General features: G+C 41.3%; 1 protein-coding gene across 2 annotated transcripts in view; it reads left to right on the plus strand.

Moving 5' to 3' along the window:
* The window catches only part of LOC308407660 (ephrin type-B receptor 2-like), an 86,593-nt gene that overhangs the window by 33,154 nt on the left and 29,102 nt on the right, over positions 1–24,337 (plus strand). For both annotated transcript variants that reach the window (XM_080899446.1, XM_080899447.1), the window contains exon 4: positions 10,742–10,897. In XM_080899446.1, coding sequence (XP_080755572.1) covers positions 10,742–10,897 — 156 coding nt within the window. The remainder of the gene's footprint in view (positions 1–10,741; positions 10,898–24,337) is intronic.

Genomic DNA, 24,337 nt, shown 5'->3' on the forward strand with positions numbered 1-24,337 from the left:
CCCTGGTTTACCTCTCATTACATCAGAGAGAAAGTAAAAGCGTAAAAGGGTTTAATATCGAGTCTTATATGTTAAAAGTGATACAGAGTGCTAAAAATAGAGTTTACCTATATGAGAGAAGTGGTATTAAGTATGTTGTAATTGTTAAACACAGAATCATAATTTATAAGTGATTTTGCTAATAGTTAATCTTTTTTAATTCTTAATAACAATCAGAATGTAATCAGGTATAAGTTTAACCAATATAACAAATAAGAAAATAAAAACTATGAAATGATTCTACTAACACGTCTCTCACTGAGATTCCATATGGAGTGACTTATTTGTGCAAAGATGGCCTTGGAGGCTGTGAGAGTGTGTAAGAAGGAAAATTGAGAATACCAGGACTGACAAACACAGAGTTGTGTTTGTCAGTCTTTTATTTCTGTAAAGAGAAAAAGCGAGAAAAAATATTTGTGTGTAACCGAGTTGAAAAGAAATCATATTAGAGTGGATATTCATGTGATTGAGACAACGATAAATCCTGTTGAAGTAAAATAGCATAAACTAAACTAAAGACATGACAGAAAGTATATTCATATTTGATTTAATGTTCATATGTAGTGAAATTATGTACAACAAAGACAAGAAGATGTGATGAGGGAGGGGAAAGATGAGGACCAGGTATACCAAGTATAAAAGTTTTGTGCAGAAGAGATAAGTTGTTCATTGCTTTGTCTCCTGCGAGACGAGCACTACAGATAATTGGATCTAAGATTTTACAGTTGGAAGTTTAAGCAGAGATACCAGAAGGATCAACCACTGCCAAACTGTGGACTTTTTCTCTGCTCATTAGATTCAAGAGGATTTGAATTTCCAGGGGATGCTTGTTGGAGTATATCAACACAGAACACAGAGATAAGTGCATCTTCAGGCCAGGGTGTGCCTTTTCTTTCATTAGTCTCTCTCCTCTCAAGATCATTATTAAAATCAGCATTAACTCAACGCAGGTCAAAGAGATAAGTAGAATTCAATCGATTTGATTTTGTGATCAATATTATTTGCTTTGCTTTTGCTTTTACCATTACTGTTTATGAAACAGTAATGGTAAAGACATGCATATCACTCAAAGAATCCTTACAGGTTACTCTAACCTTAAAATGAACGGATCCTTGGGCCCACTTTTTCAGACCACTAAATTTTACCCAGTTAATAAAGATTTAGAGGAGAGCTGGTAATAATGGGTGTGACTGAGAGGAGATTTGAGCAGAATGCCATTCTGACAAGCACGCCTTCAGAGGAAGCAGGATCAACATCTGCAAGGTGGAGTAGCAGTTGGAGCTAGGCAAGTCTCCTCCATGGCTCCATCCAAGCTCTGCATAGCCTAATCAGAGATTAGTACTTTTTAAACAGAAAAGAATCTTTATATATTGGGAAGGCCCGGTTGGGATCCAACAAAAGTAAACATGTTGCCTCAGAGCTGCAGCCACAATGTATTGATTGAAGATTCAAGAAGTTTATTGTCATGTACACCGCAAAACACAAGTGGTTACACAGCACAATTAAATTCTTACTTTGCAGGTTCCCTTCACACGACTAAAAGAAAGTAATAATAAATAAAATAGTAAAACAGTGCTTTGTAGATCTTGTAGCTTATATGTAAACTTGGTGTAAACTTGCAACACTATCACAGTGATAATATATGCAGAGTATGCAATATAAAGGTGTATATGTTGATATATGTATAAAAATTGCAAATTTACAGGCTAATATTAATGTACAGAATTGCTATTTTACAGGTTAGGTGTAAGTACAGCTGTATTATGCTGTGTACAAGTGTGTGTGTGTGTGTGTGGGGGGGGGGTCTGTTTAGGTCAAAAGTGTGATTTCAGAGTATCATTATTTATTTAACAAAACCTAAGCCAAAATGCAGAAGCAATGTGTTAAAAACTAAGAACACTCTGTGATTGAAAAACCTTTAGATTTGCTTACTATTTGCTTGGTCGTAGCCTTCAGTTTTAATTATTATAGAAATGTTACAGATGTTACAGTCATAAAAAAGGGATGGATGTCTACCAACTGGAAGGCTGGTGAATCGATCCGTTGTCCTTGTGTCAAAGTATCCTCAGTTGCCCTCGATGTGAATGTTAGATAGACGTGCTTGCATATAGATCAAAGATCTGTATGAATGTCTTTCAGGGGAAGGGACTGACAAAAAACCCTTTCATATCAGAAGAGAGACGTAGCTGACAGAGAGCAAACACCTGAGCGAATCATCACAGTGTGATTGGATGAGTGAGACTTGTGGTGAGAAAGCATTTTGAGTGCTCAAAATTGAGTAGAAAAGTACCTCTCAACTTACCATTTAGCAGACTGTTAGAAATGTCTCTAAATGGCAAATCTATTGTCGTCTCTCCCTGTTTCTGCAATAAAAGGATGATGGAAACTGGTAAACAAACCTTCCCTCCTACTATGGAATAAACACCTGAGCACAAGTATGGGAAACAATACAATACATAATCCAGCTTTTTTCATTCAGAATTAAAGTGACAACTATCCTTTTTTACTGGTTCTCCCAACCATACACACACACATTTCAGCACGTTTTGTACTTTCCACTTAGCTCAATCTGTTGGGCTGTCTCTAGTTTAGACATTCGTTTGACAATTTGAGGAAAAGGTTACATTTGCAGTACACAAACAGAAATGCAAGAAAAATCTTTTGAATTTAGTTAGTTTAAGGAGGAGTACGTTGGAGTTTAGTGAATTCAGAGCTGACTAAAGTTGACTTCACAGGCTTGAAATGTATCACTGTAAATGATTCGATTTGTATACTGTACATATATTTTTCATCTTATGAGTTTTCCTTTACAGTGTCTGTGTTCTACAAAAATACCTCCAGTAAAATCCAGCATCATGAGAACTGGTTTGGAGAATTATTTAATTCCTTTTTGAGATAAATAAATCTTTTCCTCGAGTAAAATATTTATGCAGCAGTAACTTTATTTCAAATGCAGAAATATTTTTCAAATAAATAATTAGTCTGAAAATATTCAGACCTGGATGAAGGAATTACTATTTCAGAATCCATTAGTTTGGCTTTGAGGCATACTGTATGGTAATGTGGACCACGACCATAAATATTAATTTACTCAGTTCGTTGATGTCATGTCGTCCTTAGGTTTCAGTTTTTCTTGGGTCTGATAGGGTCTGGCTTTCCCACATGTGACAGCTGGAGTGTTCCACATTTAGGCATGCCCTGAAAAGACAGACAGACACACACACACACACACACACACACACACACACACACACACACATCAAGAAACACTCATAAAACCTTTTTTTAAAGCCAGCAACCTAGAAGATGTGCGAGTTGTGTATCAGAAATGGCAAAGAGGTTGTTCAAACCCTTTGCAGGAAACAGATGGTGGCATTACTATTGCTCTTGCAACTGACTTCGTCCAACACTCTGGAATCTCAGTACTCCTACTGTCATCTTCCTTTACTTGTTTATGGAACCGGCAGTACCAGCTGGAGATTCTGGAAATTCACTGGAGTGACGGGAGTGAGAGTTCAGAATTATTAGGCAAATGAGTATTTTGTCCACATCATCCTCTTCATGCATGTTGTCTTACTCCAAGCTGTATAGGCTCGAAAGCCTACCACCAATTAAGCATATTAGGTGATGTGCATCTCTGTAATGAGAAGGGGTGTGGTCTAATGACATCAACACCCTATATCAGGTGTGCATAATTATTAGGCAACGTCCTTTCCTTTGGCAAAATGGGTCAAAAGAAGGACTTGACAGGCTCAGAAAAGTCAAAAATAGTGAGATATCTTGCAGAGGGATGCAGCAGTCTCAAAATTGCAAAGCTTCTGAAGCGTGATCATCGAACAATCAAGCGTTTCATTCAAAATAGTCAACAGGGTCGCAAGAAGCGTGTGGAAAAACCAAGGTGCAAAATAACTGCCCATGAACTGAGAAAAGTCAAGCGTGCAGCTGCCAAGATGCCACTTGCCACCAGTTTGGCCATATTTCAGAGCTGCAACATCACTGGAGTGCCCAAAAGCACAAGGTGTGCAATACTCAGAGACATGGCCAAGGAAAGAAAGGCTGAAAGACGACCACCACTGAACAAGACACACAAGCTGAAACGTCAAGACTGGGCCAAGAAATATCTCAAGACTGGTTTTTCTAAGGTTTTATGGACTGATGAAATGAGAGTGAGTCTTGATGGGCCAGATGGATGGGCCCGTGGCTGGATTGGTAAAGGGCAGAGAGCTCCAGTCCGACTCAGACGCCAGCAAGGTGGAGATGGAGTACTGGTTTGGGCTGGTATCATCAAAGATGAGCTTGTGGGGCCTTTTCGGGTTGAGGATGGAGTCAAGCTCAACTCCCAGTCCTACTGCCAGTTTCTGGAAGACACCTTCTTCAAGCAGTGATACAGGAAGAAGTCTGCATCCTTCAAGAAAAACATGATTTTCATGCAGGACAATGCTCCATCACACGCGTCCAAGTACTCCACAGCGTGGCTGGCAAGAAAGGGTATAAAAGAAGAAAAACTAATGACATGGCCACCTTGTTCACCTGATCTGAACCCCATTGAGAACCTGCGGTCCATCATCAAATGTGAGATTTACAAGGAGGGAAAACAGTACACCTCTCTGAACAGTGTCTGGGAGGCTGTGGTTGCTGCTGCACGCAATGTTGATGATGAACAGATCAAAACACTGACAGAATCCATGGATGGCAGGCTTTTGAGTGTCCTTGCAAAGAAAGGTGGCTATATTGGTCGCTGATTTGTTTTTGTTTTGTTTTTGAATGTCAGAAATGTATATTTGTGAATGTGGAGATGTTATATTGGTTTCACTGGTAAAAATAAATAATTGAAATGGGTATATATTTGTTTTTTGTTAAGTTGCCTAATAATTATGCACAGTAATAGTCACCTGCACACACAGATATCCCCCTAAAATAGCTAAAACTAAAAACAAACTAAAAACTACTTTGGCAATATGGCGGCACACACTGTTGCAGCGGCTTACGGCTCTCCGTCTCAGTACTCCTTTTTTTTGTTTAGTTTGCTTAGTTTGTATGTCTTTCTTATTTTTTTCTGCATTATCGGCTCTACTTTCAAAGTTTGCTACATCCGCCAGAGCCTCATAGACATCGGTGACCAGCATCAAACATCCGTTTCACTGGACTTTCTTCACACGCACAACATCCCAGATCACATAGCGAGACCACCGGGCTCCCCGTGGATTGTTATCGGGACTAGGCGGAGGCGCAGACAGAGGGAGAGGAAGCAAAAGCGGGGCCGTAGGTCCGGCATTATGCTAAGGCTAAAAAACAAACCACACAAGCCACCCCTGCCGAGCCTCTATCTCTCCAACGCCAGATCCCTCGTGCAAAAAACGGATGACCTGGAATTACAACCCACCACAAAGACTGTTACAACCTGGCCGGAAAATGCTCTCTCCAAACTACAGGACTGCTTCACAGAGACAGACTGGGACATATTTGAACACCAGGACCTAGAAACATTCACAGGATCAGTACTGGACTACATCAAGTTCTGTACTGCAAATGTGACAGTGGACAAAAGCATTCGGGTTTTCCCAAATCAAAAACCCTGGATGACCAGCGAGGTCCGCTCACTCCTCAAAGCCCGTGATGCCGCCTTCAGGTCAGGTGACAGAGCTCTGTACAGGGCTGCTCGAGCTGACCTGAAAAGGGGGATTAAAAAAGCCAAGTCAGACCACAAAAGGAACATCGAGTCCCACCTGTCCAGCAACAACACACAAGAGGTGTGGCAGGGAATGTAAGACATCATCAACCACAGAGGCAGCACTGCAAAAACAGAAAACCCGAGTGGGCAACTGGCAGAGGAAATAAACAGCTTCTTCGCCCGCTTTGAAACACCACAACAGCAACACTCATCTGCTTCAGCCCTGCTCCCATCCTCATCCTCACCTGGTTCCTGCACCGCTCCACTCACTGTAACAGAGCACGAGGTCAGACGTGTCCTCCTAGCAGTGAACCCCAGGAAGGCGGCCGGTCCAGATGGAGTACCTGGCAAGGTACTAAGAGCATGCGCACACCAGCTCACCCTCATCTTCACCAGACTCTTCAACCTCTCACTGGATCAGGCAGCCATCCCATCCTGTCTAAAATCAGCCACAATCATCCCAGTGCCAAAGAAGTCTCACATCTCCAGCCTGAATGATTACCGCCCTGTGGCCCTCACACCGGTAATCATGAAATGCTTTGAGAGACTAGTCCTTCAGCACATCAAGGATTACCTCTCCCCAGAATTCGACCCCCACCAGTTTGCATACCGTGCAAACAGATCCACAGAAGACGCCATCGCCACAGCCCTCCACGCTGTGCTGAGTCACCTAGAGCAGCGGCAAAGCTACGTCCGAATGCTCTTTGTGGACTACAGCTCAGCCTTTAATACAATAATCCCGGACATCCTCATCACCAAACTGGTCACTCTTGGCCTCCCTCCTCTCACATGTGCCCGGAAAAAGGATTTCCTCACAAACCGGCCCCAGACTGTAAGACTCGGCCGTCATCTCTCTTCCACTCGCACACTGAGCACTGGCTCCCCACAGGGCTGTGTGCTGAGCCCCCTCTTGTATTCTCTCTACACCCACGACTGCAGTTCGACCCACAACAACACTCTCATCATCAAGTTTGCTGATGACACCACGGTAGTCGGACTCATCTCGAAGGGAGACGAGGCAGAGTACAGAGAGGAAGTCCTGAAGCTGGCAGCCTGGTGTTCAGAAAACAACCTGGCACTGAACACTAAGAAAACCAAAGAGCTCATTGTTGACTTCAGGAGACACAGCACCGACTTGGCCCCCCTCTACATCAACGGGGAGTGTGTGGAGAGGGTCCACACTTTCCGGTTCCTTGGTGTCCTCATCTCTGCTGACATCTCCTGGACAGGAAACATCTCAGCGGTCATCAAGAAGGCCCAACAGCGGCTGCACTTCCTGAGAGTCCTCAGGAAGTACAAGCTGAACTCCAACCTGCTGCTGACCTTCTACCGCTCGTCCATTGAGAGCCTGCTAACCTACTGCATCACTGTATGGTACGGCAGCTGCACCAAAGCAGATAGAGTGAGGCTTCAGAGTGTGGTCAAGACAGCACAAAAGATCATCGGCTGCCCTCTCCCCTCCCTGATGGACATTTATTCCTCCCGCTGCCTCACCAGAGCAGCAAACATTATCAAGGACAGCTCCCACCCTGGCTTCAACATGTTCAGCCTGCTTCCCTCAGGGAAGCGCTACAGGTGCATCAACACAAAAAACCCACAGACTCAAAAACAGTTTCTTCCCCAAAGCGATAACCACCCTGAATTGACACATGCACAGATAACACAGCCCCCCCCACTTCCCACTTCCTCTATGGACCACCACTGTGCAATACCAATTCTATGTGCAATAACTCAACTGTATATACATAACACTATTTATTACATATTACTTACGTCTTGTATATTGTACATTATATATATATATGTATATATATATATATATATGTATATATATGTGTATATATATATGTATGTATATATATATATATATATATATATATATATATATATATATATATATATATATATATATATATATATGTATATGTATATGTGTATGTATATGTGTATATATATATATACATATATATGTGTATGTATATGTGTATATATATATGTGTATGTATATGTGTATATGTATATATATATATATGTATATGTTAATACTGTCCATATGTACATAGCGCTGCAGAACTGTACCCCCCCCCCCCCCCCCACCCCAGCATGTTTACACTGAGTAGGAGATGCTCTGTATCTCATTGTACAACTGTATAGTGACAATAAAGGCATTCTATTCTATTCTAGTCTATTCCAAAAACATTCAGCTTTGATATTAATGAGTTTTTTGGGTTCATTGAGAACATGGTTGTTGTTCAATAATAAAATTGTTCCTCAAAAATACAACTTGCCCAATAATTCTGCACTCCCTGTAGAAGGACTGACGGTCTTGTGAGTAAAGACCAATAAAAAAGCCAACTAAAAGAGGAAAACAAAGACCCTCTTGATCTTTTGAGTTTGAGGTAAACCTATTTTGTTGACTCGATTGCAGGAAAAGGACTGCTATAACTGTCATGGTCCTGGGTCGGTGACCCAGTGTTTTTGGTTTTTGTACTTTTACTTTTGATAGTTTTATGTATTATGACTGTTGTGTTTTGGTTTCCCTGGGTTTAGTTGTGTTCCCTCGGTTTGATGTCATCCTTGCCTGTGTATCCCCTTTTGTGTAGTAAGGTCTCTGTTAGGGATGGGTACCGGTATGACATAAACGGTAGTAACCAGACCGAAAAGCAGCAAACATTTCGGTGCTTCATTTCGGTGCTTTTTTTTCCTGAGATGTCACACACTTTGGATTCTAGCCAATCATTTTACCTTTGCGAGTATAGGCGGGCCCAGGTACGTACGTTCTTTTAGAGCAGAGCTACAGATTAAAAATGCCCAAAGCGAAGCGGTCAAAGTCTGGCTGTACTTCACAGCAAAAGATGCAAACTCAGCAGCCTGCAACAAGTGCTTTAAGGTGATACTGTGCAAAGGAGGTAACACCTCGAATCTGATGAAACACCTGGCGACGCATAGCGTTTTTTTAAAAGCCGAGAAATGCACCGTATTTGATAGCTTGCTGCGAGACCTCACACCGAGCACATCTACTGCGGGTGGGTTGCCTGTTATCGGACCCGGAGTTAGCATCATCCCCCAAGAACCCGAAGAGGAGAGTCCTGGCCCCTAGCCCTGCCAGTGTAGCAGAAATGATAACGGATGATGATGGCAGCAGCAGCCGTTCTTCTCTGCGTGAGTAGCTTAATGTTGTTCGTGTGTAATTTACGTTGAGTAGGCTAACCACGTTATTACATTAATGCATGTAAAGTGAACTAGCAAATATCATCATAGCTACATGCGGCTGTCTTCTTGTTTAATGGCAGATACTCCCTTCTCCCTGGCCAAAAAGGCTAAAATGACCAAAGAAAAAGTGGAAAACAGTTAAACATGAGAGGTTTTTGGACAAAGTTGGTGTTTTTTTTCCATTGTTTAAGCACTGCTTCCAGCCAAGACTGATACCATATATGCCCTATAGCTGCAGGGGATAACCCTTTTTACAAAAAACAGCTGAACATGAGAGGTTTTTGGACAAAGTTTGTGTTTTTGATTCTTTAAGCACCGGTTCGAGCACCGTTTAAGTACCGGCACCGTTTCAAAAGTACCGGTTTGGTACTGGTATCAGATAAAGCCTAAACGATAGCCATCCCTAGTCTCTGTGTTCGCCCGCGTCTCTGAGTCTGTGTCCTTGCGTGTGTATGTGTTTCCTGTCTTACTTTGAAGGTCCGTGTCTGATCTCAGTGTGTTCAGTTTACTTTCCCCCTGTCTCATCATGTCTGATTACTCCCAGCTGTGCACTCCTTTTGTGTCTCATTCCCTCGTTATCCTTCTGTGTATTTAAACCTCATGTCTACCTCTGTTAGTTGCTGGTTCGTCTGCGTTATTCCGCTCCATCATTCTGTGTATTTCCCTGTGACTACCTGCATCTCTGTTTCTGGTTAGTTTCTGTTAGTTTTTCCCAGTTTAGGTTTTCTTAGTTTCATGCTCACCCTTGCCATCTCTGTTTGTATCTACATTTGATTAATAAACTCACTTGCACCAGAGCTGCCGCATCTTGGGTCCTTAATAATTCACATATGGCTTGCCCGTGACAGTAAAACAAACTGATTTGTTTATATCTGTGAAGAATGAGATGTAAAATTGAACACTGAAAACTTAAAGTGGAGTTTAGATTTCCTGAGTTGGAAAGGTTCTTGTAAGTCAGGGGTTTGGGTTATTTGACATATTCTTTGAATATATTTTTGTGATTCTTGTTGAAGCTTGTGTTTATTGCTTTTATGCAGCATTTTTGTTTTATTCAGTGTTCAAGGGTTCACTGTATATTCATTTTGCTTACATCCTTTGTCCATAAGTTTAAGGGGCTGGAGGAAACACAGAGGCTAAAAAATACAATCTTAAATGTCTGGAGAAAATCAACCAAAAATACCTACCATGACACAAGCCCCCCTTCTCTTTGTCTTTAGTAGTTTTCCATTACTCTCCTTTTAGTTTATTTTCTAAGAGCCTTTCTCTTGTTTTCATATTTTGTTTTACTTCCAGTCTTTGTATTTTTCTCTTCTTTTTTTATTGATTGTAACATGTTGTAACAGTTGATGCATACAACTAAGCATGCTGGTATGTTTTCCTCCTTTGTGGAGGAAAACCGAGACTGAGATTGTGTGCTAGATAAAATCGAATGTGATTAACAGTTTCGCACATATAAATAGTCGTTCATTTTTGGATAACTTTTTTATGGGTAAGAAATTCTTAGCTTACTTTTTTTTCTCAAATGAAAGAGAATTTGCTTTTCAGGCTTAAAATGTTTTCCTTTTTATTACAGTGGTGGAGTCTATAGTCATTTCAGTCCATTTATTAGATGCCACCATGCGGGCTATAATGATAAAACATTTACTTTCTGAGCAAAGTCGTTGGAAATAGCTCAGACAAACTATCTTAATCTGTAGTTGTGGCTCATAAGAAATTATACTGTACTTGTATGGTATGCATTTTGTTCCTAATTGTTTCTTCTTTCCTTTCTCTGCACATTTTTAAATGTATTTAACCACTATGTGTTTCCCCTCACAGCATGTGTTACAGGCTTCTTCAAGGCTGCTCAGGGAGACCACAAATGTTTACAGTGTCCCATTAACAGCCGGACCACCAGCGAGGGAGCAACTAACTGTGTCTGTCGCAATGGCTACTATCGCACTGAATCTGACCCTCCACAGATGCCTTGTACCAGTATGTATACCAGGGGCGGAGCGTGGGGGTGGCTTACTGGGCTTAAGCCCGGGTCTTTTTGTCAGAAGCCCGGGGTCTTTTGGAGTATAATTTGTATAAAACAAAAAGTGCAAGCAATATTCGAAGCGCATAGTGCACACTGTGGGAATTTACGACTGTGCGTGAATCCCCCCTGATATTGGTATGATCCGAGCTCAGGCACTAAGACTGAGCGAGAGGGCGGGGCAGCTGCTACCTGTGAGTGTGCTGTTGGAGAAACGGAGCCAGCCATACTAAGGAGAGCTTAAGTTTGACCAGGTACCAAAGCAAATCATTCGTACCGTACAAATAATGTAAATATGACGGTGTATCACGAAAGATTGATATCAAACTGATCACTTGACCAATATTACGTTACTTGCTGTTCAAGTGAATCAACAAATGGTGAAATGAAAAGCCGAACAAATGCTATTTTTTTTAGAGAGTCTTAGCTTACGTGTGTTTATTTCATATTTTCAGTTCTTACCCTCCCCGACTAAATCGGTTTCAGTTATGTACTGAAATATAAGAATGGACATTAGAGGGTTCTTTCAAAGAAAAAACTCAGGTAAATGTTATTTTATATATTGTGCTTTGTATGTTGTTCAGTATATTTCTATGCAAACCAAGAGGGATTTCAGTACACAGCAGGATATTCACATTTGTAACCAGATATTTACATACACTTTAAGGAGAAAACATTTTTACTGTACAACATCAATTTAAAGTAAACTTTTGTTTTAGATAAATATTGAAACATCTTTTGAATTAGTTAAATGTCAGAATAAAGAGAGACAGAGCTGTCTATTTTTTATCACTTTGATCAAAATTAGGAGTACATGTACACTAAGTTTATTGTTAATTAATAAGAAAACTCCAGACGATTCCATTCTGAACTGAAGAAGCTTCTGATAGGTTAGTAGAGCCCATGTGAGTAAATTGGTGGCACACCTGTGGATGCATATAAGGCAAAACACAGAGCCTGTTTCTGTGACATGGGAACATCAAGATGTCAACCAAAACACCAGGAAGAGAATCGTGGAGCTCCATAAGTGTGGCTCAGTTTGAATACAATTTGGTGCCATTTGCAATTAAGAAATACAGATAGTTTCTCTCTTTACTCTTGTTTACCAAAAGTATCACCGTATCATAGGTGCTCATGTATCTTGTACCCAGTGTTGGGAAGGTTACTTTTAAAATGTATTCCATTACAGAATATAGAATACATGCCCTAAAATGTATTCTGTAACGTATTCCGTTACGTTACTCAATGAGAGTAACGTATTCTGAATACTTTGGATTACTTAACATATTATCATGCATTTCACAACTACGTGAATGTACTATTGCTGTGTGATTTATTACTGTTACTGAAGGTCCGCGGCTCCGAACCGTAGTAAAGGGACCTCTGAATAATACGGGTTCGTGTCGGGCTCCTAGGCGAAAAATAGCTTTACTTTGTTGTGTGGGTCAACTCTGCTTGCGAGAGACAGAGAGAGGCGTTGACAGGCTGCTCCAACGGAACTTATTGTTTCGGAAAACACGAACAAAGCGTACAGAGTTTTAATAGCGTACTTACAACTAGGCTCGTCAGGCACTCTTCTTGGCTGCAGTGGTTATTATTATATTTACATGCTTCCAGTTCCCGTTTTCTCCCACCTCGCACTCACAGACACATAACGAGTATGGCAGTCCATTCTCCCTGCAGCACGGGCTACACTGCCCATGATGCTACATTCTGCATTATGCTTATTAGCTTAGCACAACAACAACAACAACAACAAAAAGGCGCTCTCTCACCCAGGAAACACGCAGAGCGAGAGCGTCGCCCTGTAACCATGGCAACTGCAACGCTGCCGCCTGGAACTACTGTCAAACAAAACCGAAACAGTCCTGACCCGCCACAATATGAAACAGGAAAGTACCGCCGTGTAATCCATTTATTTCAACAAAGTAACTGTATTCTAAATACCACCTTTTTAAACGGTACCTGTAACGGAATACAGTTACTCATATTTTGTATTTTAAATACGTAACGGCGGTACATGTATTCCGTTACTCCCCAACACTGCTTGTACCTTGTGTTTCTTTTTTGGTTTGCTATTTTTCAAATTCTACATTTATGCAGGCTTGTTTGCTAAATAATTATATACACTTTTCTCAATCTAAATAGTGGACTTTGGTAGAATTAAAAAAACAAGTGTAGTGCAGGTATATGATGATTTTTAGTGCTACTATCATCTAGTTCTGATTCTGGTTCTGTCTTGGTTAATTCCTCAGTAGTCCTGATTTTGAACTGTTGTAGTCCTGTTTTAATTCAGGATCAGTTCTGGGTCTGGTTGAATTGGGGTTTAGTCCTCGTGTCTTGATACAGCCCCGACTTTGATATCAGTTTTGGCCAGGGTGTACCCGGCCTCGAGCCCTGTGACAACTGAGACTGACTCCAGCTGGGATGAGAGGAAACAGAAGAGGAAAAATGAAATGAAGCTGATCCATGTGAACAAAGTTGCGAAAAAATGATTATTCATAACCTACACTAGATTATTTGACAAATTAAAGCTGCTCTATGTATACATTGAGTTGTGTGTAATTACATCTTCTCATTAATTTAGAAGTAATTAATTATTAAAAAAGAGGAAGGGATGCCTGATTTTAGAAGCTGACATGTTGCCCTGCTATCTTGAATATAGTGGTTGAGATGGAAATAGTCCATATGTATGTAGCTAGAGATCGGCCACATACGTTGTTTTTAATATGAAGATCACAAATAACTCTCTGAAACTATATATGACCATTTGATATTTGTGTGTGTGGGCAGCCATCTACTATGAACAGTTAGGGATGAGGGTACGAAGACAAAATGAAAAAAAAAATCAAATAATTTCTTATTTCAGATCTTTGGCCAAATATTCTTCAATCATGTTAATATATAGTGTGTACAGAAATGTTTTTATACACAAAGAGTAGTAGAGACATGCCAACTGGCTGTGACTATTATGGGGAAATGCAAAGCAGCTGGCCACTAAATGTGATCATAAATGTGTTTTTCCTGCACCAGCCACAATAGCTAGGATTTTGCACTTGAATTGGGAGGAGTAAGAAAACTGAATTCAATTGACTACAATCTGCAATCTACTCACATCCAGTGGTGAGATTTTACACACTATACCTTTAAAATATGTCATTAGAATTAGGAATGTAATGTACAAGTAGTAGATTAATAGAAATTAATTAATTACATATTTGTAATGGATAGTAAGTCAAGAAGTGCATAGGAGGATTCCCATTAGCTACAACCGTGCAGCAGCTATCTTCCAGCAAACATTACCACAGAAAATGTAGACCTCATGTGAGATAGCTCATGTCAGGCCTAGAGCAATTTTGCCTTTTGAGTCTCTTTGTGGGCTTTTTGTGGGCAAGCCACAGTGTTCTTTCCCACTGAAAACCTTCATTGGGAACCTAATTTTATTTTTGAACAACACTACTCCACACCAATTATGTAATGTACCATGGGACAGATGTGGGCCCCACACTGTGGAGCCTAGGCTGGCCCAGGTCCCAGTACCAGCATGAAGTATGGCCCATATCACACTGGTGATATTTGGGCTGGGGGTTTGAAAGTTGTTATTGTGTTGGAGGATAGGAGAACTGTTTGAATGGTCCTCTGACATGTGACAAAAAGCATGATAGTCTAGGGTCTCTTATCTGTCTGCAAACCATTTTTATTTTGTTTGTTTTTTCTTTTCTTTTGTTTTGACCTTAAAAATACTGTAGCGAGATGCAGAGTATTCTTTTTTTTAATCCAAAGGTATAGACACCTTTTTGTGTGAATGTGTGCGTGAATGGGTGGATGACTGGATATGTAAAGCGCTTTGGGGTCCTAAGGGACTAGTAAAGGCGCTATATAAATACAGGCCATTTTTGGAGGGTCCCAAGCCAAGGTTTGCAGTGGGCAGTATCTGGAATTTTTAATTTTTCCATTAGAATGATGTTATTATTATTGTGTCCAAAGTGGTGAAAAAAGTTGCTGTGGGTTGAATAGGGATCATTGTGAATACGTAATTGATCTTTATGGTGTTAGTACATCCTAAAATTAAAAGTGGTTTTGTCATCCATCGGTTTAAGTCATCTTTTATTGTTTTCAATAGAGGAGTGAAACAGTGGAACAGCTCTGACAGTTTGGGGGAGAATTGTATGTCTAGGTATGTGATCATGCCAGTAGTAGGTGGTAGGTGAGGGATCTGTCATGTATAAGAATGGGTATCTCCATTTATTATTAAAGTGGTAGATTTATTCCAATTTATTGTATAATCAGAGATTTGGGAGTATGTATTAGTGATTTGGATTAGTTCTTTAACTGATTTATTGGGATTTTGTAGGAACCGGAGTACATCATCTGCATATAAACTTTTTTATATTTATGTGTTTATTGGTGTATTATTGGTGTGAATGCCTATGATGTTAACGTTCTGACGGATTGCTGCTGCTAATGGTTCAAAGAAAAGTGCAAATAATGAGGGTGAGAGTGGGCACCCTTGTCTTGTACCTCTGTGAAGTGTAAAATTTGTTGAGATTAAGTTGTTTGTTATAAGTGCTTTCTTCATAACAGCCATCCCTCAAGATTTTCTCCATTTAAAGCAATGCGTTATCAGGGATTGTAACATCTAGTCCTTTTACTGAATCGGAATTATGGCTACTTTGGTGGGATAGATGTAATAGGTCGAAATGTGTATTATTTGAAGAATGTCTGCCTTTAATGAATCCTGAATAGGGTGTTTGTTTGTCTTGAGAAGTATTGAAAATAGTTCTGTATTCACATGGTATGGAATGAACTTGTTATTTTTTATTTCATCTACCATTTATTAATTATAATTATATAATATTACAATAATTATAATAACAAATAGACTTATAAAATCAAACAAATATCAGGCCCATTTATCCATACTGGAGAAATAAATACTATACCGGTTATATTAAGGGTGAAAACCAAAATTCCCCTATTTCCTCTGTGGGGGGTCTTTATCATATAAGCCTGGAAACTTGAGGGTACTGCACAGTATCTTTGCTGTTCCTAGGACTGCGCTCTTCTGGACAGAGATGTCTGATGTTGTTCGTGGGATCTGCTAGAGCCACTCGCCTAGACTTAAACCCCCGGAGAGCAGCCAAATGGCTTTTAGCTAGGCTTTAGCTTCAGCGAAGTGGAAGCTAAATTGGCTAGTCATTCATATGTAAATTAGGTTGTTACCTGGGAATTCTGGAGGGAGGGGAGTGGGGGTGTGTGGATGAGGGGGTGGGGGAGCTGCTAAAAGCTGTGAACTTCCTTTTGTGTTCGTCTTGATGCATTCTCAATCATCCAGGGAAATAAATCTCCAAAAGTCACCAACTTGGAGTGTTTCAGTTTGCCATCTTAGGGAGAAATCAACACACATGGGTGTATGTCCTTTGTTGCTGAGATTTATTGATAAAAACAGTACAAAAAACCAACCATTTGTACACATATTTACAAATAATAATAAAAAGTGAGTGAGTACATTTCAACATTATACCAGTGGTCTGATTGATGCCACAATGGAGCAAATCGAGCAAAGACTGATAAGTTCGCTGCAATTTCCAGTGTGTGGGGATCATTTGTCACCAACTGCATCACGTGCTACAACCCTGGTCTACATATCACCGTTGATGAACAGCTTTTCCCATCAAAGACTCGGTGCTGTTTCCTGCAGAATATTGCAAGTAAACCTGACAAGTTTGGGATCAAGTTTTGGGTGGCTTGCGACCTAAAATCCAAATACATTTGCAATGTCTTCCCATATCTTGGCAAGGACCCCAATCGTCCCACTGGGGAGAGACTTTCTGAAAATGTAGTAATGAGGCTGATGGAACCATTCCTAGACAAGGGCAGAAATGTTACCACGGACAATTTTTTCACATCGCTTTCACTTGCGCAAAAACTTCTTAGACGGAAAACCACCATCCTTGGCACAGTCAACAAGATTCGCAGGAAAATTCCTCAATCCACTAGACAGACAGATCGCAATGAATTCACCACTCAGGTATGTTGCAGGTCTTTTGTGGTTCTATGTTTATGTGTTTCATTGTGTGTAAAAGGGCTATGGAAATAACAATTTATCTTATTTCTTAGGTGTTTTCAGGAACACGGCAACTGGCCAGCGCCGTGTTCCTCTGCGGACAGTGTACTCCCGAACCATCTGGTCCATCACATCCACGCCACACTTTGTTTTGTTGTAAAGGGTGACAGTGTTTGGCTTCCTTTTGATAGTGTTATCAGTCTGAACCACGCTGTGCATGCTGCTAAGAATATAGACTGTCTTCTTCCGTTTGGCCACATACGCCGTCAGCGTGGCAGCAGAGGTTGAAAACACCTAAGAAATAAGATAAATGGATAGTACTGGATGGTACTTGGATTTTAGGTCGCAAGCCACCCAAAACTTGATCCCAAACTTGTCAGGTTTACTTGCAATATTCTGCAGGAAACAGCACCGAGTCTTTGATGGGAAAAGCTGTTCATCAACGGTGATATGTAGACCAGGGTTGTAGCACGTGATGCAGTTGGTGACAAATGATCCCCACACACTGGAAATTGCAGCGAACTTATCAGTCTTTGCTCGATTTGCTCCATTGTGGCATCAATCAGACCACTGGTATAATGTTGAAAATGCTGAAATGTACTCACTCACTTTTTATTATTATTTGTAAATATGTGTACAAATGGTTGGTTTTTTGTACTGTTTTTATCAATAAATCTCAGCAACAAAGGACATACACCCATGTGTGTTGATTTCTCCCTAAGATGGCAAACTGAAACACTCCAAGTTGGTGACTTTTGGAGATTTATTTCCCTGGATGATTGAGAATGCATCAAGATGAAACACAAAAGGAAGTTCACAGCTTTTAGCAGCTCCCCCACCCCCTCAATCACACACCCCCACTCCCCTCCCTCTAGAATTCCCAGGTAACAACCTAATTTACATATGAATGACTAGCCAATTTAGCTTCCACTTGGCTGAAGCTAAAGCTTAGCTAAAAGCCTACCAGCCATTTGGCTGCTCTCCGGGGGTTTTAAAGGTAGAAAGGTGCCTGGCACAGCCTGGCAGTGCTACTGCTAGCTTGGCGGCCACTGAACTGAGTTCTCCAATTACCACTGGGACCACTGTTACCTTCACCCTCCACCCTCTCAAGCTGTTCTCTGAGCCCTTGGTACTACTCCAACTTCTTCCAGTTCCTTCTTCCTGATGTTGCTGTCATTCAGTATTGCTATATCTATCACTACGTCCATCTTCTGCTTGACTGCCACTACTATGTCCGGTTGGTTAGCCACCACCATTTTGTCGTTCTGTATCTGTAAGTCCCACAGGATCTCAGCTCAGTCATTCTCCACCACCATAGGGGGCGTCTCCCATTTTGACCTCGGGACTTCCAGGCCATACTTGGCACAGATGTTTCTGTATACTATGCTGGCCACTTGGTTATGGCATTCCATGTATGCCCTGCTAGCATCTTGAACCCTGCTGTTACACAGCAAATTCAAAAGTGTTAAATGTTTTGGTGTTAGTAGTCTTCTTGCAAAAGTAGAGTTAATTTTACTCTAAGTAGAGTCGCATTCTTTTAATGTAACTCTGAGGTGTAAAATGATAGTAGTTAAAATCGAGTGTTAAAAATGAGGGTTTCTATGTCAAATCTGGAGGTGTTACAATGGAAACATTAACTCTTGACCTCTTAACTCTGAACTCCTACAGGGGCTATGACACCAATAGAGTAAATTCACAGACTCCGCCCCCAGCACCATAGGCTCCAATCAAAGCTGAAGTGAAGCCGTTTCAGAACATTTTGCTCTACATATTTGAGTTGTTTGCCATGCTTGGTAAGTCATTTTTTCAAAGATTGTTTCAATTATTATTATTAGCTTTTACTTCTGTGGCTCTTTGGAGTTGAGACAAAGCTGTGTGAAAGGTATTGTTTGCGGGCAAATACTACAGCCTTGAAAAAAGCTTGCATGTGAATTTTCAGTCAAACTTTTGGTCAAATACACCTAAAACAATGTCTAGAATGTGAAATGTTGGTATAATGGTGCTACTTGAAGCCTGAAAACGATCTCTCATAAAAAAACAAACAAACTAGCAAACAGTAGTAGCAGATATCCTGACTGGGTTCTACGTTATCATTTAGATCCCTCCAGAGTTTTGTGCACACGGTTTAGGTAAAAATGAAAAAGGTTGAGGTTTTACATTTAGTTCAGTATTACCTGTTGCCGGTGTCCTTGTCTTTTGGGAAAATACTTTACACAAGTAATGGCTCAAAAAGGATTCTTTTTTTTTTTACTGTGCTGCAATTGATTACTGGATTATTTGTGCCATTAATTAGTGTCAACTAATTTTTATTCATTCTCCACATAGGATATGCTTGTGAAGATGGAATATGGGGGAGAGCAGAAGTGTGCTGAAGTTCCACAAAGTGATGAATGAAGGACATGCATATTGTGTTGAAGATATAAGTGATGATAATGCTGTTATTTGCATTTACCAGCTCACCTATGTCAGACCTTTTGATAAACAAAATTCTAATGAAAGTGAGAACATGTACACTGTTACATTTTTCAGAAAATGTTTTGAAATTGTGGTGCACAGTTCAGAATAAATGTTTTTCAAAAACAATTGCATCTTTTTAGTAAATGTTTATTTCCAAAAGAAATTTCTAGAAGTTCAGAACAGTAAAATTCCCGCTTTTTAGAATTAATTAGAAGATAACTCTTACGTAGTTAAACTAAAATACTCTTTGAGAGTTAATATATAAACTCTTAACACCTAGTTAGCATTAGTAAGTGTTAAATTATCAACTCCAGACAGATTTGGTGTTTAACACTAAATCAGAGTTAACATACCAACTCTCCAAAAAGAGTTAAATTAACACTCTCTGGTGTGGACCCATATAGACACTTTAATAGTGTTGAAATCAAATCTGACAGTGTTAATTTGGACATGCTGGATTTGCTGTGTATGTGCTGGATTGTCTCAGGGGCATCTTTACACAGCCTGCACCTAGAGTCTTGCCTGTTGTGATAGACCCCAGCCTCAATGGATCTTGTGCTCAGAGCCTGTTCCTGTGCTGCCATGATTAGTGCCTCTATGCTGTCTTTCAGTCCAGCTTTGTCCAGCCACTGGTGGGATTTCTGGATGTCAGCCACTTCCTCTATCTGCCGGTGATACATACCATTCAGGGACCTGTCCTTCCATAATGGTTCCTCCTCTTTCTTGGGTTTCTGCTGCCTGAGGTATTCACTGAGCATGCATGGTCAGGAGCTTCCTGGTCTTGATGTCAGTGGCTTCTATCTCCTCCTTTGGCCAGCAGGTTACCTGATCAGAGGCAGGGCGTAGGTGTTGATAGCCCGGATTTTGTTCTTACCCTTCAGCTGACTCCTCAGGACTTGCCTGACCCTCTGCAGGTATTTGGTGGTTGCAGCTTTTCTAGCGACCCCTTCATGGTTCCCATTTAACTGTGGGATCCCCAGATACTTGCAGCTGTCCTCACTGTCTACAATGTTGCCTTCTGGTAGTCGTTCCCCTCAGTTCTGACTACCTTCCCTCATTTTGTTATCATCCAACTACACCTCTTCAGACTATACGACATTCCAATGTATGTGCTGTATATCCTGGTGGTGCAGGTCAGTGAATCAATGTCTCATGCACTCTTGGTAAATAGTTTGATGTCATCTATGTAGAGGATGTGCCTGATGATTGCTCCGTTCTGTAGTCATTATCCATATCCAGTCTTGTGAGTGATCTCACTGAGGAGGTTCAGGCCTATGCAAAATAGCAGTGGGAGCAGTGCATCCCCTTGGTAGATCCCGCACTTGATTGAGTTTCTGATGAAGGCTCTTAGGGTCCTGTTGATCTTGTATAGTTCTAGGCATTCCAGAATCCAGGTGTGGGGCATCGAGTCATAGGTCTTCTTGTAATCAATCCAAGCAGTGCACAGGTTGGTCAGCCTAGTCTTGCAGTCTCAGCTGACTGCTCAGTCTACCAGTAGCTGATGTTTTGCACCTCTGGTATTCTTGCCAAAGAGATGAGTTGGGCCTGGAGGTGCCAAATTCCACCATTTTGGCCTCCCTCACTTGTGATGATGCAGGGTTGATGAGCTCCTAGACCGATTAGGCACTGCTTGGATTTGACCAAGGGCTACTGGCAGATTCCCTTGACTCCAGATTCCAAATAGAAAATGGCCTTCTCTACTCAGGATGGTTTGTACCAATTTGTCACACTTCCATGGTAAATGGCCTGTATTTGTATAGCGCTTTACTAGTCCCTAAGGACCCCAAAGCGCATTACACATCCAGTCATCCACCCATTCACACACTGGTGATGGCAAGCTACATTGTAGCCACAGCCACCCTGGGGCGCACTGACAGAGGCGAGGCTGCCAGACACTGGCGCCACCGGGCCCTCTGACCACCACCAGTAGGCAAAGGCATATACTGCAGCTGTATATGCTGCTGCCTTATCATCCATAGTGACACCTAGAAAGAGCATATGCAAAGATACAGTGTACCGTCTCACATGTGAGAAAGGACTGCTCACACACTGGAGTCAGAGCCATTGACTTCGACAATGACCTGGCAGGTGCGGTCAGGCATCAACAGGATAGAAGTGGTGGCGAAATGTCCTTCAGAGAGATCAAATGATAACTGGACTTTTGGAGAAGGGAATTCGATTAAAGTTAGGGCAATTTTACTGAAAGCACAAATGAAACAATGATAGTAGTGCTTGCAGTTTGGTGGCACTGGCCAGTCTAGCACCGCCTGCACTTTAGTGGGGTCTGGTTAGAGGCTGTCTTTTTCAACCATATATCAGAAGAAGGAACTGTGTCAACATGGAACTCACATTTTTCACTCTCACGGCATGTCTAATCACCGTCATATCTAATTTTTTTGTCAAAATAATGACTTGGAGAGAATAAGTATGAGTTATTACTGTAATTTTTCCATTGATCATAAGACTTGAAGAGTGGAATGCTTATGACAGAGGTGTTCAACTCCAGGGCTCAAGGGCTGGTGTCCTGCAGGTTTTAGATATCACCCTGGGTCAGCACACCTGAATCAAATGTTCATTACCAGGCCTCTGGAGAATTTCAGGACATGTCGAGGAGTTTAATTTAGTCATTTAAATCAGCTGTGTTGGATGAAGGCCACATCTAAAACCTGCAGGAGACTGGCCCTTGAGGCCTGGAGTTGGACACCCCTGGCTTATGAGTTTCACCCACCAGTACCCCTACCATTACTGGTGAGTGCGGCCCTTTTGGCCACACTCTGGTCCTCTAGTGTGATTTCCAATACCTTTATGATCTGTCCTTATGTAATGACTGATGTGTCTACTCAGCTCTGTTGCTATGATGCCTGAGATGAGCTTCTATGTTGTGGAGAAACAGGTATTTGGCCAGTAGTTTGTAGGGCTCTTTTTATGATCAGGATTGTTCTGCCCTGTGTTAGCCGGTTTGGATTAGTACCTAGGAGGAGCCCTGTTATTTGTGCTATTTGTGAATTTCAGTTGTGGGTGGGTCTGCCCGTGTGCTATTTTTTCCTTGTAGTAGAGAGTACACCCTGGATGCATCTTAGCAGAACAGGTCATTCTCTTCTCTGATTTATCTCTTCAGCTTAGTTTCCAGAGCTGTGAGCCTTTGTTTGGCAGTTTCTAAATCCTAGGTTTTGAAAACACAATTTTACCTTATTTTCATCCAGGACCTCTCTCTCATGAAACCCTTTTGCATCGATTGATATCCTTCTGGGCTTCTCTGATTTTGGCTTCCAGCTGCCCTCTCTGTGGAGAAGCTTTCTCTACCTGGATCCTTAATCTTATACCCAAGTGCTTCTAGGATTTCTGTGTCAGTCGTTTCAGTGATACTGGTAGTATGAAAGGTGCAAAGAGCAGTTTTTTTTCTACAATAATCTGATCTGATGGAGCATTGTCAATGTTCCATCACTTCATCAGTTCAATGTTCTCTCATCCCAAACGGTCATGGCAGATGGCTGCCCCTCCCTGAGCCTGGTTCTGAAGGAGGTTTCTGCCTATTAAAAGGGAGTTTTTTCTTCTCACTGTTGCCCAAGTGCTTGCTCAAAGGGGTTCATATGATTGTTTTTCTGTTTGTCTCTGTATGTATTATTGTAGGGTCTACCTTTGATTTGATTTGATTTGATTTGATATACCTTTATTAGTCCCACAAGGGGAAATTTCATAAGGCTGCCGACCTATTGCACGCAATGGCGGCGCCATCTTACCCTCCGACCATACATACATTACACAAAACATCACATGGGGAAGACAGGTCAGAGAGGTATAACAATGGAAAAATGCACCACATGAAAGATAAGGAGAAAAAAATAACTCCCCCCAAACTGAGCTCCAACAGGGAGATCAGTTTGTGAACAGAAAAAAACACCTCTGCACATAGCACATGAAAAAACTCTTAATACACCAAAGAAACACATGACAAGCAACAGGGGTGGGTAAAGGGTGAGAGACAGCCGATTTAGACAGTACATCCGGGCCTGCAGCCTGTGCGCTGGTCTCCTTGATCCACCGTCAGCATCGGAAGAGAATAAGCATCGAAGGCGTTTGGAAAGGAAGGGGGGGATGAGTGTGTGGATATCAGTGTATATGTATGTGTGTGCGTGTCCAGAGTTCAGCTGAGACAGTGTCCTTCGCTCTGCTAGGCTAAGTAAACAGTCTTCCAGCCAACCCAGGTGGCCTTCCATGGAATGGGAAGGAACAGACTAAACACAGTCGTTATCAGGGTGTTTTTGTTCGGCTCCAGCCTTGCGACCGCAGCTGGCGCCGAGAGGGTATCCGCATGAAGTGATGGTGCTTTTTACTTTAGTGCGAACAGCTCATATGAATTTCAAAGCAGTTCTATACCTTACAATATAAAGCGCCTTGAGGCAACTGGTGTTGTGATTTGGTGCTATATAAATAAAATAAAATTGAATTGAAATGGGGGTTCTCTGTGACATCACAAAGTAGTACATAATTGTGAAGTGGTATTAAAACGATACGTGGTTTTCAAAATTTCAAACAAATTGAAAAGTATGGCATGCATTTGTATTCAGCCCCCTGTACTCTGATGCCCCTAAATAAAATCCAATGCAATCAGTTGGCTTCAGAAATCACCTAATTTGATAATCGAGTTCACCTGTGTGTAATTTTGTGTCATTACAAGTTATGAATATTATATTATAATTATATAACCTATAAATACACCCCACCCCCAAAAAACCCTCCGGAAAAAGATGCAGTACTGACGCCACCATCCAATAGACCAGGGCAAACACAAACAGAATTTGGGCAAGATAGGAAGGGTAGACCCTCCCCCCACCCAATGATACTGCAATCAATTTTGTAACAACCTGCAGGA

Source organism: Rhamphochromis sp. 'chilingali', assembly GCF_963969265.1.
Source record: "Rhamphochromis sp. 'chilingali' genome assembly, chromosome: 12".
NCBI lineage: Eukaryota > Metazoa > Chordata > Actinopteri > Cichliformes > Cichlidae > Rhamphochromis > Rhamphochromis sp. 'chilingali'.